Raw genomic sequence first — 14,692 nt, 5'->3', positions numbered from 1 at the left:
CTTATTTGCTACGGAAATGACCACTCAAACATAAAACCAATGCACTTCTAAGGTACTACCTAAATTAATTATCGCGAAGAAAAACAAACAGATACAGGAAGGGCCATGAATAAGTGAGGAGGAGGACGCGGGTTCGATTCCCGGCCGCGGCGGCCGCTTTTCTGATGGAGGCTCAAAGTAAAAACGCCCGTGTGTACGATAGTTCGGCGCACGCTAAAGATCCCCAGGTGATCAAAATTAATCCGGAGCCCTCCACTACGGCGCGACTCATCGACTGCGTTGCGTCGGCGCGTTAAACCCTGCAATCAATCGAATAAGGAGGGTGTTTTCACGAGAGATGGGACAGGCGTGTCATGTCGGCTTCTTTAATTTTGGACTAAAATTTTTTATATAGCTCCTTGTACGCAAGGGAAACATATGTAAAGTTATTTTTGGGGAAAAAAATTTTCTGTTCCTTATAAAATTTTCCAAAGCCGGATCGGTTCACTGGCGCGTTCAGTGGCTTGCGGAAAATTTGAAACTTCTACAACTGTAAAACAAAAACTACTGCAGCTATCGCCCTAGTACTTTTTATGTACTAACTCTGCATAATCTCAAGTGGTTTTATGTATTAGTGTTCGGCTTGCAGAGTGAATTCCTCCTAATAAATATTCCCAAATTAGAAAAAAAAATTAAATTACCCCAATGTGGGGTCTTTTTTCTCGGAATCTAAACAAACCAGATAGTTGAAATTTTTTAGTGTTATTCTTTTATAAAACCAAAGCAGTTCAATTTAAAAAATGAACTGTACTGCAGTTGGTAACGCATTTTGGTATGTTTTGAAATCCAATTAAAAAAGGCCATCTTAGATTTTTTCAAATTTTCCCAAATTACAGCCAAGGTTGCTATCACTTATATCAAAAAAACATCTCGCACTATTATTGTTGTTTTGCAGCTACAAAGCGCCAAATATGGTCTTGTAAGCAGTATTGCGGTGACATACTCGATTGGTTTGTAAGAAGCTTATGACCGAAATGTTGGACGAGAAATGGCTGTTACAAAGAAAAAAACGATTAAAGAAACATTGTCGGGATGTGCTTTGTTGAAATTGGACATGTATAGAATACTTTGCACCTAAATCTCATGTTAAAGCTCTGACATCCGAACCCATGTTTGACCGTGTGTATAATTATCGACTGGTCGCGTCTCAACCGGGCAATTCAAGACCGGGCGTTTTTAAAACCGCTGGGCTTTCAATGATCGCCATAATATTTTGGACGAAGTACAACAGACTCATCAAGCGATACCAAAATGTATTTAATGAACGAGCACGGCAAATTATGCTGATGTTCGAACTATGTGCATTCAAGTTGTCTGATCCGGTATTCGCTCTGTCTTCAAACTTCAGGAATAGCACGCATGTGCAATGTCTGTTTACCGAAAATTTGAGTTCACATGAACTGGTTTCCGAGGATCTTTGTGGCACCGTACGCTACTGCAGAGCACTTAGCACTGATGAGGCCGTACGTCTTCGCTGTCGTTCATTTGAGCATAAGCAGGAGGGCAGTGAGGATGATCCGTGTGGTCAGTAGTGAGTTTGCGGCAACCTAAGCGTTTTAGATGCGAAGAGTCTCAACGCGGCAGCCGTCTAGCCACCTTAAATACATGTCAGGACGTACATGCTGGTTACTCGGCTTAACAGGATCTTTTGTTCCAGTGTCCAGATTTTTCCCGCAAAAGAAATTCCTTCTTTAGAAAACGTCTTTCTTATGCCATCCTAAACAATCAGCACAAAGCACGCGATCCTAACCGCTCTTAAGCCATTGAGCCTTCTGGAGCTTGCCGATGTCCGTGAATCGCCGCCGGCGATGACCAGGCAGAAACTGTTCCTAGATGGGGCGGTTTTTTCAAGCCGCCCCCTGTTATCGCTCACGGCGACTAAGGTCATGGTTATATGCTTTGTTTGATACATTTAGTTCTGCTGGGAAGCATTAGATCATATCTTTTGGAAACTAAGCAGGAAGGTCAGCCGCCGATCTTCAGAACTTATTCATTTCCGCTGGAATGCTTCCCCCGACGCTGCAAGTTAGACTCATTTCGGGCATAGCGTGTGCTCCCCGGTCACACCCGAGAGGTTTGGATCTCTGTGTATATGCGAGTGGGCCTTACACATCGTGCAAACAAAAACATTGAGCAGTGCATGAAGAGATGCATCCGGAAGAGCGACTGCGGTAGCTTGAACGGTCTACTGGGGGTGCTTTTCCACAACTTGGTGAAATGCTGAGTATTTTGTTCACGCTTAATCAACGAAGCATGCTCACTGCAGTGCTTATTTAATGTTTCTCTATGTAGTGGGTATTTCTCGCCCTGCATTGCGGGGATAAGCTTCTCACAAAGCACTTGAGTATGCCACCGCAATACTGCTACAAAGGGCATATTTGGCATTTTGTAATTGCAAAACAACAAAATAGTGCAGCACGGTCTTAGCGTAGGTGATAGAGAGTAATAATTTCTGAAAGTTTGAAAAGAAATCGAAGATGGCCTTTTTTAATTGTCTTTCAAAATATTCAAAAAATGCGTTACCTAGCTGCAGCACAGTGCTTTTTTCAAATTGAACCGTCTTGAGCACATGCACTAAAATTGGCACGAATATTTAAAAAGGATAGAAGAATAACACTGAAAATTTTCAACTACCTAGCTTGATTAGATTGCGAGAAGGCCCTACATCTAGGCATTTTTCAAACATTCTTTCGAATTGCGAATTTTTAATAAATGGAATTCGCTCTGCAAGCCAAACACGAGTTCCTTAAATCATTTCGTAGTACCAAAGTTCTTTACATAAAAAGAACTATGAAGACAGCTGCAGTAGGTTTTGTTTTACAGTTTTAGGAGTATAAAATTTTTAGCGAGCCGCTCAACGCCTTAGTGACCCGAGCCGGCTTTCAAATTTTTCTGTGGAAGCAATATCTTTTCCCACAAAATAACTTCACATATGTTTTCTCCTGAGCACAGAGAGCGATATATAAAATTGTCGTCAAAATAAAAGATGTCGGCTGGACACGCCTGTCCCATCTCTCGTAAAACGCCCAGGAAATTTCAGTGTCTTTATATTTCCCAAAAGTTTTTTGGGGGGAAGCTTCAAAAGATTTTGCCTCTGGAATGTTAGCAGCTTGTTTCTAGATGATATACAACTATATAAACATTTCTGTTGCTGCACCCTGCTTTTGTAGTCCCCTGAAGGAAAAAAGTGGGGAAACCGAGGCAGCTGCATTTGTTCAGAGTACAGAGTTTGTCACCCCGGCTAGTTTGCGAAGTGAACACGTCATTTTACTTCTAGCTTGCTCGTTAATAGCTCGTTAAATAAGCCAAATAAACTGGTCGCTATGAGTGACCCCTCAGATCAGTGATTTCAGAGAATATACGAAGGCCCGTCGCTGCTTTGATTGTGCCTTTGTTCTTTCTTTTTGTGTGTGTGTACTCCTAAACCTGTGAAACACACTTAAATGATGCTGCGTAGTAGTAAAGGAAGGCTTTTGCAAACAAAAACGAGTGTTTAGGAGTGCTTAAGGCCGATTTTTATTACGCTCTAGTTCACAATTTTCTTTTACGTTGGATTTGCCTATGTGCGTGCAGATGCATCGTACGAGGATCCTCTTGGACCCTTGGAGGAGAGGCCTCGAACGGCAGCCAGGGCGAGGAACCAGATTGAAGACGACTTTGATAATGATGATCTCGGGGACGACATGCTGCCAGAGTGAATGGCAGGGTCATCCCGAGCCGGTTCTGTTAGCATGCTTTTCAGCCCACACGGAATCCTGTCAAATGTACTCACGTGCATTCAAATCGTTATGCGCATATTACACCTCTCACCAATCCACATGGCTTTATGTTGATACAGAGCCCGAGCCCATTCCCAGCTAGCAACATGGACTCCATGCCACACGAAGAAAGAACAAAGAACAGATTCTCACACTTTTTTGTGTAATAAACTATCAGTTCCAGCCGACTTCGTTCGCCTACGTTTTTTAGATGAAGGAAGGAAGGAATAGTACAGGAAAGGCAGGGAGGTTAACCAGAATACTGCCCGGTTGGCTACCCTACTCAGGGGGGAGGGGATACGGGAAATGAAAGGGAAAGAAAGGACAGCGGTACATATTAAAGGAGAAAATGAGAGAAAGAAAAGTATAAAAAACACAAGGCGTGACCAGGGAACTATAAAGGCGGTAAAAACAACGGACACAACCAGAAAATGCACAAAACTAATACGGTCCACTGATAAAATGGGCGAACTAAGGGCACTGCACTATAGTAATGTCCCTACAATCGTTCAGACAGGCCCGTGTCCTTCAAAAAGAGCAGTAGGGCTTTTATAGCCTTTTCGGCCTGTGTCGGACAACGCCTATGGAACAAAATTGTCTGCGCTGTAAAGGGGAGGTCGTCGAGTCGGCGAAGTGTGGTGGAGAGCTGTTGCCTCGGCGTTATGAAGCGGTCACAATGGCACAGAAGGTGTTCAATCGTCTCGTCGGTAGCGCACGCATCACAAGCAGGGCTGTTGGCCATTCCAATGGTGTAGGAGTAAGCACCGGTGAAGGCAACACCTAGCCACAGGCGACAAAGTAAGGTGACGTCCGAGCGTGGCACGTTATTAGGTAGGTGGCGCTGCAAATCTGGGTCGATCGAGTAAAGACGAGCGTTGGAGAACTCGGGTGTATTCCACTTAACGAGAGTGACTTGCCGGGCAATGGACCGCAGCGACCTTGCTGCATCAGTGCGTGATAGAGGGATGCAGGTCAATCTTGTACTTGTGTGGGCGCCATGAGCCGCTCTATCCGCCTGTTCGTTCCCAGTAATGCCGCAGTGGCTTGGGAGCCACTGGAAAACGATATCATGTCTATGCCTGACTACTGTGTCATATAAGCACCGGATTTCAGCCACAAGTTGTTCGTATGGGCCGCGGAGGAGGGCAGATTGGATGCACTGAAGAGCGGACCTCGAGTCGCATAGCACAACCCATTTTTCTGGCGATTCCCGCTGGATGAATAGAAGGGCCTCCCGAATAGCTGCCAATTCAGAAGCGGTTGACATCGTCGAGTTTGAAAGCTTAAAATGGATTTCGGTCGACTTCTGTGGTACCATAACAGCGCCGGCAGAACTGGACGTGGTGACAGACCCATCCGTGTAGACATGGACCCGGTCTCTGTACGCCTCATGTAGAAAGAGTAGGGATAGCTGTTGAAGACCGCTAGGTGGAAGGTCCGCTTTCTTTTTAATTCCCGGGATGTTTAAGTGCAGTTGTGGCTGTGACAGGCACCAAAGTGGCGACGAGGGCCGAGACGGAGGTGTATAGCTCGATGGCAAGCTCCGACTGTGAGCGGCAACCACCTTACAAAAAGATGCCTGCGGTCGTGTTGAAGGCAGGGATGCAAGGTGGTGATGGGGCAACCGGGTGAGTTGCCTAATGTGTGCCCTCAGTGTCTCCACTGTCATGTGGGTTGTGATCGTGTGATCCCTTGCAACGCAAATGACATTATAAATGAAGTCATTAAAGTCTCCACTGCCATGTGGGTTGTGATCGGGTGATCCCTTGCAACGCAAATGACATTATAAATGAAGTCATTAATTTTTTTTCTAAATAGTGGTACCAGAATCAGACCTACATCAGCACAAAACCAGTCAATTCAGTAAGACCACATCAGTTGCACTGTATTGGTACCATGATGCCCTCTTGTAAAAACCCTTTATTAAAAAAAGGATACAAAGTTTTACATATGCTGAGAAATGGTCGCATGCGTTCGCAGAGTAAAAAAAAATCACGCCATATCCACGGAATGAATGATGATAAGTGGGGCGAAGCTCGAGAGGGGGAGATCATCGGTAACCGTAACTCTCCCGTGAAAGTTCGCCCATTACATCATTAAGAAAGACGTAAGACTGTGTGCGTACATTGTACAAATCAACTTTTATTTTCGGAGTCAATGCTCCCAGGCCCAGACCTGGTGAAAGACCCCGCGCCATCGAGGACTACCCCGCACCTCCACCACAATTTGTCACGTAGGATGGGACACAACGGTAAAGAAATAACTTTTATTTAGGGCGAACTTGTGCCCGAACAAGACGAGAGGAAACGAGCAAAGGTCCTTGCGTCTCGTTCGAACTCCGAGAACGACTGCCTGCGTTCGTGGCGTGATCTCGTGCGTGATCTCCCCCTCGCAGTGCACGTGCGCTCGCGCCTCCGTTGGCGAACACAGACAAGCTCGCGCTCCCGGTGCCGAGTTTGCGCTGCCGGTTGCAGCCGGTTCTTGCGCGTGCAACGCGGCCCACTTTGCGACATCTCCGAAAGCATGCGGCGGTCACGTACCACGAGACACAAGGGATGGCCAGACCCATGACTTAAGGAGCTTCGCCCCTAAAACTGGTCGCAGATCAACTTGCTTTGCTGCGAACTACATCGTAAGATGGCGTTGTGGCCATTTCTCCCATTGAACGCCACTTCCTTCCTCTCAGTCGTACTCATACTCCTCCACTCTCCTCTCCTGCCTTTAGTACCCTTGACTCAATTCTACCTTTTCACGCTAGTCTCTATAGGTTGCATTCACTGGTGAGGCACGCATGCAGGCAACCATGTGACTGCGCCGTCACTGGTTACGTCGGGCTCCGATGGATGGGGGCACTTGTCAGTGCTAACACATGATGTGTGTTGAACGTTCCAAAGTCTACTGCACCTAACGTAAAGTAATGCCTTGACTCCAATGTGAGTGCGATAAATAACATCTCTGTTGACCCCACCGTTGAGAATCGGGTTGAAACGAAGCAGAAGACGCGCGCCGGTGTTTTTTTGTTCTGCGGCTTGCCGGCGCAGTTGCACAGGCCGCGCCATGTCCGTGGCCGTTTCCAGTGTTGCCAAGCGAATAAATTTACAGCTAAAGGTTTCAGTGAATACAATCTATTGGCCTTATTCAAAATCTGCTGCCCCCTCGCGGGCACCGATAGCGCGGCCTCCATTTTCAAGGGTTGAACGGGGAAGCGAGTTTTCGGCCATCTAGCGTTTTCTGTCGTCCAGGGCGCCCACATGTTATTGTGTGCCATGCTGCACACAAAATGGGAAGAAGGATGCTCGAGGGAGGCAGGTAAGGACTCTAGAAGTCAAAGTATTATTGTTTATTGTGTCATCGCAAGTGCAGCAACGACCGTGGACCTTGCTGCTTTCTCGTGTATGCGTGTCGCGTGCGCTGTAAATCGTATCTGTGTTAACCTCGTTCATGTAACAGCGATGCACGAAATTATATCCCTGTGATGCGGAAGGTGCTACCAAATAACTGCCTGCTTGTCTGAAATCTGCCAGTTACTTCGCGCTAACACAGCGGCGATTGCGGGCTACTACTGCGGTGATCGGCGCGAACGTGATTGAGGCCCTAAAACGGTTTACAGCGAATACTAAATGGAACGGCTAATGCACGTGCTTCTAATAAATGATAGTTTAGCGTTCGTTCTTGCTCGTTCGGTATGGGGACATGCTTAGTGAGACTAATGCATTTCCCCATAGACTGGTTGGTTGGCCTAAAAGCTCTGATAAGAGTTTTAGACACATGGCACGTGCGTGAAACAGGGCTTCTATTGTAGAAAAACGGTTACTTGAAAATCGATAAAAAGGAACGGTTACAGGTAAGATAATACACGCATCAATCATGAAGGAGTACAATAGCTATTGCATTCCTTCGCGACTGGTGCGTGATATACCTGTATCTTGTTAACCACGTATCGGTATGCGTTTTGATCGTTCGTAGAATCGTTTTATTAAGTGAGCGAAAAACGATTGCACGGCTGCTTCGTTCTTCGTTTGCGATTAGGGTCTTTGAAGGGTTGACGATAGATTGCGCGCAGTTTCAGCGAAGGCAACGCGCACTTTTAGCTTTCGGCCTTCTCTCAACCTCCTTTAGGAATGGATGGTATTTTTTTTCTTTCTAGTTCCCTCATCCTCCCCTTCTTGTCCCCCCCCCCATTTTTTTCTAATTTAATTCCTTTCTCTCTTTATACTTTATTTTTCGTTCCTTTGTACGTATTCTCCCTGGCACTCCATTCCCCAGTGCCATCCTAAACGCAAAATAGTTCGACATATTAACAGCGGAGCTGCTGTTACTGGCAGAACGTTCTCCGTTGCAGGAAAATAATACCAATAAAATGCCTACTGCTAGTGAGCGCGTGCCTCGCGGCGACCGCTGAGCGTCCCCAGCTCGCGCAGTAGCAAAACAAAACAAAAAAAAAAGATCACTCCAGCGCTGTCCTCACGTGCTACCCCACGTGTAAAAAAAAAAAAAAAAAAAAAAAAAAACTCCAGCGCTAATGCTAAAGGTGACAAACACCATGCTTGGCAAAGGTCACCGCGGCCGCCGCATTCTCAAGAAGCCGTTATGAATATTTGGAGACATGGCTACGAGTTTGCCACTTCTTCCCGAGACGACCTGCAGAACCCGCCACTGTTGCCTCGAGTCGATGTCGAAGAGCTGGTGAAAGTCTACAATGTTGAGGATGACTTTGCATCCACCACTCGCCGCGAAGAAGGCGATTACCTCTTTGATGCATATGACGACCACTACTAGCATCGCGATTATGCAAATAATGATACTGAACCTTTAATATGTTCCCGGAAATGCTCACCTACAACAGTTCCGTAAATTCAAGTGTTGAGCGTGAGTGCAAGCTTCCGTGAATTTTTTCGCCTGTGCGTCCCTTTGCAGTTATGCTTCAGCGAGTGCACTTGCTTTATGCGGTACATTTTTCCGGTGCCCTGCAATTTTTGTTGTGCTAACAAAATTAAGGAATTATTCCAACCATACCACTACATATTCAAATTCAAATCACTACATGACGTCTGTCATGCCTGTGACATCTTAAAGTGAACATTTTGGGCGCCATGAGCTGATTTATAGTTTATACCCGTTTCTTCATCTTCAAGCCTAGTTTCCAGTTTTAAACAATAATGTTGAGGCTAGACAATGTTCATCCAATGAAAAGAAAAAAAAAACGACCGACTATCTGCTCGCTATAGACCCTTTGCAAAATGGCCAAATCGTTGGCGGAAAAGCAGCAAGCCACTCTTGCAACACTGTGCACCCGCTGCGCCGCCATTAGAAAGGAAGCGAAAAGGCTGCGAGCACAGAGTTTCTATGGAGTAGCTACCGTCCACCGTCCACGTAATTGCATACGCGTTCCGCGAAGTGGTGTTTCCCACTGCAGGATGGGAAAATAACTTTGCCGCCCTTCCTTCGATAGAAGAGCGGCATATTCACGATTTTTATTCTTCGAGGTCGACCACTGAAAGGTCGAGTACGAGCGATCATACGTCAGCGTGGAGTCCTACGTTACGCCATCGTCAGTGTTGACAAACAGCAGCAAGCAAAGGTAGGATTTGTTGCTAATAAAGAATAGCCTTAGCGCTGCCTCCTTGTTTGGTTGTCGAGTTTTAATTGTGTTTAATCGATGCGCCCTTGCCCAGTGGTAGCGGCGGCTGGCCGCTATGAACGGGCCATTAAGCGGTCCGTCTCTGCTGAGCGCTCACTTTGCGTATGTTCAAACTTTCAAAACTATTAGCGAAAATGACCAAAGCATGCATGATGAAACTGATTTTGATGTCTTTGCTAGAGGTCATGTTTGCGATTCACCGCCTCTGCACTTGCGGTGCTTAATTTTTCCGTCGGTGAATGCGGTGCTAATGCGGGAGCGATAGGTCGCACGCGTGCGTCAGCAGCGAGCAGAGGTAGTCGCCTTCGCCTTGAGAGGAACTCAGAGGAAGGAAGGAACACAGAAGAAATAGGAGAAAAGAAGGGCACGTCTCGAGTCGCGCCAGACGAGCCGTTGTGCAGCGGGGTAGATAAGCGGAAGCGATTTGACCAGCGTTAATCTTCGAAAGGTGGCGCAAAACACCACTTTAGGAGAGAAATATGACTCCGGCGATGGGGCAACAGACTCGCGAAGCCGTGGGCGAAAACGTGCAACCGCAAACGGCGTTGCTACGACCCGCTTCCTTTCTAATGGCGCCGTCGCGTTCACCACCAGTGTTACCACAGCTGAATTCTCAGTGTTGTCCGCCCTTTTTGCAAGGGTCTATAATATAAAGGGTGCCGAAAGACGATTATGTTTCGGCCTCTCCTCCATATAACGCCTATCTCGCCTCCTTCCAATCCGAACGCTCTCCCTCATCCCTCCACTCTCAGTCTATCCGCCATCTTCCCTCTCGCCTTCACTACGTCTGAATGCCTTTCCTTTTCTATGCTCCTCTCTTCCCCTCATCACCTACCCTACCGCTCCTAAGTTCCTAGCGCCCTGTCTGTGTTTCCTTTTTTTGTCTCGTTTCCCGCGATGTTTTATAACTCAGTTATGTACTAACTGGTCCGCCTTCAACCGTTGTTCTCCTCCCTTACTCCGCCTCCTGAAACTGTTCCTCAGGCTCAACTCCTTTTGCCTCCTCACATATCTATTTTCTGACCCCGGCCTCCTCCCCTACGTCCTATGACCTCGACCTATCTCCTCCGTCAATCTCATCTGATTTTCTATCTCGTCCGTCCGTTTCTCTCCCTGACGTTGTTCTCGTCATCTTTCCTTTCCCTATACTCCATTCCTATTCCACTCACTGTCTTCCATTCTCATTGCTCCATTAATCTTCCCTGCTCTCATCTCTTCTTACATCATCTCTGATTCTCTTAACCACCAACCATTCTATTTTCTCTCCCTAGGCCACCTGTCCCCCCTATTTTACCGCGCGTCGAACTCCCGCTGACCAATTCCTTCCCTACTCTCCACTACCACATTCCCATCTGCAACTCGTTCACCCTTTTACTGATGTTCATCTTTTTAGATGCGACTGCATCTCATTCACTCGCCTTGTCCCTGCATCCGGCGTCTGCGTTGTTGTCGGCGTCCGCCCCCCCCCATTCTCCTCGCCGCGTGAGCTGCGCTCTCCGCCGCTCACCCCCTCTCCTCTCCGATGGCGAACACTCTCTCGCGAGGGGCATTGGATTGGATTAGAATGGATTGGCTTGGATTGGATCGGCTTGGCTTGGATTGGATTGGATTGGATTAAAGTGGATTGTGTTGGATTGTGTTGCGTCATAGCCGCGGCAGACGCACTGGCGCCGGCGCGTCCCCTTACCGTTATGCGCGCTATAAAACGCGGTATCTGCGCCGCTCCGCTCCATCGTTCCAGCGCCGTTCCTCCGCTGTCCAACGCTGCAACGTGAACCCCCTATGCGTCGCATCTACACAGGGGTTCCCGAGAGGGGAGATGGGAGATTTTAGATGCGACGCTCAGAGCATCTCTTGTCGGCGGCCCTGTCCTTCCTGCGTGCGTCCGTTGTCCGCAGCCACTCTCCCCCTCTCCTCACGATAGCGAACGCTCTCGCGAGGGGCAGTGGATTGGATTCGATTGCATTGGATTGGATTGGCCTGGCTTGGCTTGGATTGGATTTGGATTGGATTAAAGTGGATTGTGTTGGATTGTGTTGCGTCATAGCCGCGGCAGACGCACTGGCACCGGCGCGTGCCCAAGTGAGAGCGTGTGCGGACCAGCGCGCTCTCACTACGCCGGTGGGCGGCGCTGCGCGCGGTGCTGCGCATGTGCAGTACTCTCTCTCTCCGCGGTCTCCTGTCCTTCGGGCGCGCTGCGCATATAACCGGGGTGCCGCTCTCCGGTGGCCTTTCGGTCGACGGTTGCTCTCCGCTTGCGTTTGAACCCCCTCAGCGTCGCATCCCCCCCCTCAGCGTATTTTTTTGTCTCCCTACCCTTCCGCTACTCCTATTCCCCTCTGTAGAAATCTTGCCAACCGGATATCTACATCCATCTCAGCGGAAGAGATTAAGGACGCGGAATTGTACTGGATCCGCGTTGTTCAACAAGATAGTTACGGTGAGGAGCTCGAGCGGCTCTTGAATCAAGCTCCTCTCGACTGCCGATCAAGCATTCGGATGCTCAGTCCGTTCCTTGACTCAACGGGATTGATGCGTGTACGAAGCAGGCTAGAGTTCTCTCAAGAAGAACAGGAAGTCAAGCACCCTCTCTTTCTGCCACCTTCTCACGCGTTCACCGAACTTGTCATTCGCGATTGCCACCAACGAACCCTTCATGGCGGGACTCAAGACACATTGACCGAGCTAAGACAGAGATTATGGGTCCGGCGCGGAAGACAAATAGTAAAAAAGGTAATTGGCAGATGCAATGCTTGCTTAAGGACATGACTAAGGCCAGCGAGTGCGCCTGTAGCCCTTTACCTTGTGATAGAGTGCGCCGCTCGGATCCCTTCGAGGTAGTAGGGATAGACTTCGCTGGACCTCTTTATGCTCGCACTGAAGGATAATCTGCGAAAGTTTACATTGCCTTGTTTTTATGTGCAGTTACGAGAGCCCTGCATTTGGAGTTGGTTTCGAGACTGTCGAGTGAAGCGTTTCTTCTAGCCCTACGAAGATTCACGTCTCGCCGTGGACTCCCGGCTGTCATCTACACGGACAACGCACGAACTTTCAAAAAGGCATCCAAAGATATTGCATCGTTGGAAAAGGCGTTCCTGGACGTAAAGTTTCGAGATTACTGTGCTGAAACACGCGTGCAATGGAAGTTTATTGTAGAAAGAGCGGCGTGGTGGGGCGGATTTTGGGAGCGTATGGTGCGAACCGTAAAATCTTGTTTACGGCGAGTCCTGGGGAAAGCTGCATTGACGACTGGAGAACTGACGACTGTACTTCAAGAGGCAGAGGTGGTAATTAATTCCCGTCCGCTCACGTACCATTCTGCAGCACCAAATGGCCCAGAGGTACTCACGCCCGCACACTTCCTAATAGGAAGGAGGCTTGTTGCGATACCTGCGGGTCAACCACCAACAGCGGAATCAACAAGAAGCGAAGTCACGTGAAGGTGGCTCCATCGTAAACGGCTTGCGGAACAGTTCTGGAGGAGATGGCGGAAGGAATATTTGTTGCAGCTGTCCTCTTTCCACCACGCGAAAAATGTGCCCACCCACGAGCTTAAAGTTGGAGATTTGGTGCTTGTGCACGAAGAAAAAGCTCCTTGACAAATGTGGAAGACTGGTCGGGTTATACAAGTTATCATGGGACGCGACCACAACGTCCGAGCCTGCATTGTGAGGATTCCTAGCGGAGCTACATCGCGACGACCGGTGCAGCTACTGCACCCAATAGAGCTTACTGCAGCGTAGACGGAGATTACAACCCTCAGTGCTGGGGCCGGGAGGATGTTTCTTATTGCCAGGAACTGTGAGCTGGTTTGAAATTGGCGCCCGCGTGCGGGGCCCAGCACGTGGAAAAATAGCGGGAATCTCGGCGTGATGGCACGTGGATGAGACAAACGAAGACGAGAAAGAAGGAAGATTCTCGGTCGTCATGTCGAAGCTTGCTTTGCCCTGTACTTACTGTGAATACAGTTTGCTTTTCTTGCTTTCCGTTCGCCTTTGAGATTCTTCAACACCCACCCTTTTCACTCTAACAGAACATCACCATATCTCATTCTTGTCCTCCCCTCTATTTCCCCACTTCAATCACATCATCCCCGTCAAATCCCTTCAAGCCCTTCCCTTCCTTTCGCCTTCCCGCTACGCTCTTTTCCCGTATCTTCATCTACAATTCCTCCCTGCATTACATCGACTTCTCCAACTGTACCTTTTGTCCCCTGTCCTCTCACCTTTTCTCCCTGCATAACCCACTCCTTTTACCATTCTGCTTCATTTTTTTCCCCGCTGCCTCTCATAATTTCACCAGCACCTCCAATTCTACTTTACTTCCCTTCCCCTAAAGCGGGATTCACACGACGGAGGAAACCCGTCTTTCTGGCCCGCGGAACCTGCTCACGTGACCAGTTTTAGGCTCCACCCCTCGGCTGGGAACGCCCGCGGTTGCTCCGGGAAAGCGGGATTCACACGACGGAGAAACCCTCTCACGGAGGCGGGCGGATATGTGACGTCAACAGCACGTGACCGGATTATCCGGCCTGGCGGCGCATCCACACCTGCGGAGCTACGCGGAGTGACTAGCAGACGACAGCGCCGAGGAACAGGTTCCATTCCCCGCCGAGGGCCACCGCCGTCGAGCGAAAACATGCGGAGGCATTTTCTTTCGCCGAGCCACCGCGGGTTATCCCCACCGAGGGGCGGAGCCTAAAACCGGTCACGTGAGCGGGTCCCGCGGGCCAAAAAAAGAAGGTTTTCTCCGTCGTGTGAATCCCGCTGAAAGAAAATGCCTCCGCATGCTTTTGCTCGAATGCGGTGGACCTCCGCGGGGAACAGAACCTGCTTTTGGCGCTGCGGTTACGCAGTGTTAGGTTGTACCAGGTGCGATGGTGGCTTTTTCGAGGCGCCGTGGTCGACACGTGTGGAAGTGACAAGTGCGGGCGAGGCATCCGCGATTGGCTGCGGCGGAATACGTGGATCGTCCAAACAATTTTTACACGAAATCATCTTAATCACTTGTGGTGGTGGTTGTTGTTGTGTGGGATAAGGCGGGGTTAGTCTGAGTTTGAATCTTTTCAATTCATTTCCGCTAGGATGTGTGGCGTAGGATCACTGAAATAAATTTTTTTATCTAATGAAATAAATTAAAGTGTAGTTATCTAATTTGTGTAAAGTCTGTACATATTGACTTGAGGTGCAAATGTTTTCAACTTCGTTACTATAGACATGACCATACACATAGAAACTTGAGAAACGCTTTCGCC

At 48.5% G+C, this 14,692-nt stretch overlaps 1 protein-coding gene across 1 annotated transcript in view; it reads left to right on the top strand.

The window, feature by feature from the left end:
• The window catches only part of Nompb (intraflagellar transport protein 88-like protein nompB), a 60,058-nt gene extending 56,084 nt beyond the window's left edge, over positions 1 to 3,974 (top strand). The window contains exon 25 of the mRNA XM_077683145.1: positions 3,613 to 3,974. Coding sequence (XP_077539271.1) covers positions 3,613 to 3,737 — 125 coding nt within the window. The 3' untranslated portion in view covers positions 3,738 to 3,974. The remainder of the gene's footprint in view (positions 1 to 3,612) is intronic.
• Positions 3,975 to 14,692: the final 10,718 nt, after the last annotated feature.

This window comes from Haemaphysalis longicornis, unplaced genomic scaffold (genome assembly GCF_048455015.1).
Source record: "Haemaphysalis longicornis isolate Haplotype H1 unplaced genomic scaffold, Haemaphysalis longicornis Haplotype H1 scaffold_9, whole genome shotgun sequence".
Taxonomy (NCBI): domain Eukaryota; kingdom Metazoa; phylum Arthropoda; class Arachnida; order Ixodida; family Ixodidae; genus Haemaphysalis; species Haemaphysalis longicornis.
The sequence above is the reverse complement of the archived record's forward strand: the minus strand, read 5'-3'. Positions and strand labels throughout refer to the sequence as shown.